Below are 3,102 nucleotides of genomic sequence, written 5' to 3'. Positions count from 1 at the left end.
ACTTTCTATGTGAACAAACATTCACCATCACTTTTATGGTATTGCGCGATATTTGAATTTTTCAACATATGTATATGATTTATAGTGTTTTTCTATTCTCATGCTATAATATATCAATTATGATGTCACTACCTGTATCATAATGAACTTCATTATGATACAGATTTTCATTAAGATACAGATTTTTAACCAATAGAATCGCGATATGGCATTCGCGATAAAGGTGGTACACCCGCAGTGACCAATGGCGGGTCAAATACATACGCTTTGACAGTTCTCAATATGTAAACAAACCGTCAAACTGACAAACTACTGAATTTATTTGTGTTACAAAATTAATAAATTTGAATATATTTTTTGTTGTGAATGATCATAGAAAAAATAGTGTATACAACTTGCATTTAATTATCATTATGAAGCTCGTACTCTATGCGACACTCGCCGCATACGGCTCGTTTCGTAACCCTCATACTCGCTTCATAATGACCATCAATTAATGCTCGTTGCATAATATACTATTATTTAATTCTAATTATTATTTTTTCGTTTTTTGCCCTGCGAGGCCCCCTTTGAGGCCGAGGCCCCTAGGCAACTGCCTACTTTGCCTATTGGTTAATCCGGCACTGGAAGGATGTCATTTCTGTAAACCTCGCTATTAAATTGGATTAGTAGCTGATAGCTGCTCATTACTTTGGGATGAATTTTACTTCGCCAAAAGGGACTATCTATTTTTGAATTGAGGTTTTGTATTTTCTCAGATCTTTTCTGTGCTAGGAGTTTTGATATAAAAACATCACACAAAAATTGCCGTAAAATTGTTTTGATATAAAAAAAACAACACAATAGAAGTAAAAGTAGATGAAGAACTAACTGACCCAATTAAAGCTGGCAATGGGATAAGACAGGGAGATTCCCTGAGTCCTCTATTGTTCAACCTGATCATGGACGAAATAAAAAAGTAAGAACAAAAAAGGATACCAAATGGGAGAGAAACAACTTAAAATAATCTGCTAAGCAGAAAACGCAATACTTAACCTCTCAAAGTGAAGATGATTTATAACGTATGCTGCACGAATTTAATATAACCGCTAGAAAATTTAACATGTTAATTTCCCCAAAAAAACTAAATGCATGGTTATAACAGCAGATCTAATAAGGTGTAAACTAGAGCTGGAGGGTCAAATAATAGAACAAGTCATGGAGTTTAAATATCTAGGCATCACACTATCTAGCTACGGAAATCTCGAACCATAAGTGGAAGATCAGGTGAATAAAGCAAACAGAGCCGCAGGTTGCCTGAATGAAACAATATGGAGAAATAAAAACCTCGGAAAAGAAGTGAAAGGCAGAATTTACAAAACAGTCATCAGACCAATAATGACACACTCGGCAGAAACACGACCTGATATAGAAAGGACAAAAAGAATTCTAGAAACAGCAGAGATGAAAACAATGCGAAAAATCGATGGTAAGACGATGTGGGATAGAGCTAGAAGTGCAGATATACGACTGAGATGCAAGGTGGACAACATTAAGAACTGGGCGAAAAACAGGAGAGTAGAATGGAACGACCACATAAACCGAATGACAAAAAATAGAGTAGTAAGGACGGCGAGAGACGGTTCCCCAATAGGAAGACGATCAGTGGGAAGACCACGAAAAAGCTTCAATGACAACTTACTGGAGGCACATTGAAAAACAGACAGTCATGTCTACATAAAAAGAAGAAGAATTTTGCTATTACTATTATGTATGTAGTCTGGACATCAGATTGAGGTTCGTCGAATGTTATGCTTGATCGCAACTAGTATATGGGGTAGAAGATTGGACTCGGAAAGCCCAATCCGTAAAAAAATTGAAGGCATTCGAAAAGTGGCTATATGTATAGGCGTATTCTGAAAATTCCTTGGACTGCAAAATTCTCAAACGAACAAGTGTTACGACAAGTGTTACGACGAAATCGACGTGGCAGAAAGCTTATGAACACAATTAAAATAAGAAAAATATCGTACCTGGGCCACATACTTCGAAACAATAAATACTCTCTGCTACACGTCATCAAGCAAGGAAGAGTAGAGGAAAAAAAAGGTTGGGAAGAAAGAAGAAATCTTGGCTGAGGAATATCAGAGATTGGATTAACCTTAGTGTTGAACAGATATTTTACGTTGCAAAAGATAGAGAAGCGTTTAAAGAAGTGATGCCAAACTTCGTTAGAAGACGGCAGAAGAAGAAGATGTAGTCTGAATATGTGTTTGCTCCAATGTATAATCTGACTTTTTGTGTTAGTCTTTAGTGTATTTTTTAAATAAGTACATACTCTATCTGGTTTTTCACACAAAAATGTATAGAATAACGTAGTGAAGTAGAAAATAAGAAACGTCTGGATGGCCTGGGATCTTGGACGACTAAATATTTTTGTTAAACTTCTTTGGTTCATATTATTTTGTTCATTAGGACAGTATGTTCAAGAAATGAAAATATATTAATTGAAATGTTTAGGAGTATCGCCTCCACTGATTGTTAAAGGACCACCAAACGATGAGTTACTTTTTGAAGTACCTGAAGATAAGGACGAGTACCGGCCAGTTATTTTAAATTGTGAAGCAGAGGGGTTTCCCGCACCAAGGTAATGAAATTTAGAAAATTTTGATTTCATGAAAATTGGAAAATGTTTTTTACAATACTTTGTACTTTTATTTTAAACAATGTTTTGATAAGACTTATTCTTGTAGATATTCATGGCTCAAAAATGGCAAACCATTTTACTATCAAACTTATGATGACAGAATATTAATGCAACCTGGACGAGGTATATTAGGCATAGTTAAACCAGTAAATGAAGATAGTGGTCAATACCAATGTTTTGCTGAAAATGAATATGGTATTGCTACTTCTAACTCTGTCTTCTTACGTAGAGAAAAACTTGATTCATTCAAGATAAGTGCTCCAACGACTGTTGTTGGTAACGAGGGCGAACCATTCAAGATATCGTGTAATCCACCTGGAGGGTATCCGAAACCCAAAATTAGTTGGGTTTATTTTTTAATTCAGGTGCCATTAAAACTATTGATCCAGAAGGAAATCTGTGGTTTGCTAACTTAA

General features: G+C 35.5%; 1 protein-coding gene across 1 annotated transcript; it reads left to right on the top strand.

Moving 5' to 3' along the window:
* The first annotated feature begins 1,785 nt into the window (after positions 1–1,785).
* On the top strand, positions 1,786–3,102 carry LOC126893127 (neuroglian-like). The gene is made up of 3 exons (XM_050663075.1): positions 1,786–1,846; positions 2,500–2,626; positions 2,733–3,102. Exons 1-3 carry the CDS (start codon positions 1,786–1,788, stop codon positions 3,100–3,102), a joined length of 558 nt encoding a protein of 185 aa, XP_050519032.1.

This window comes from Diabrotica virgifera, chromosome 10, assembly GCF_917563875.1.
Source record: "Diabrotica virgifera virgifera chromosome 10, PGI_DIABVI_V3a".
In the NCBI taxonomy this organism is placed as follows: Eukaryota; Metazoa; Arthropoda; class Insecta; order Coleoptera; family Chrysomelidae; genus Diabrotica; species Diabrotica virgifera.
The sequence above is the reverse complement of the archived record's forward strand: the minus strand, read 5'-3'. Positions and strand labels throughout refer to the sequence as shown.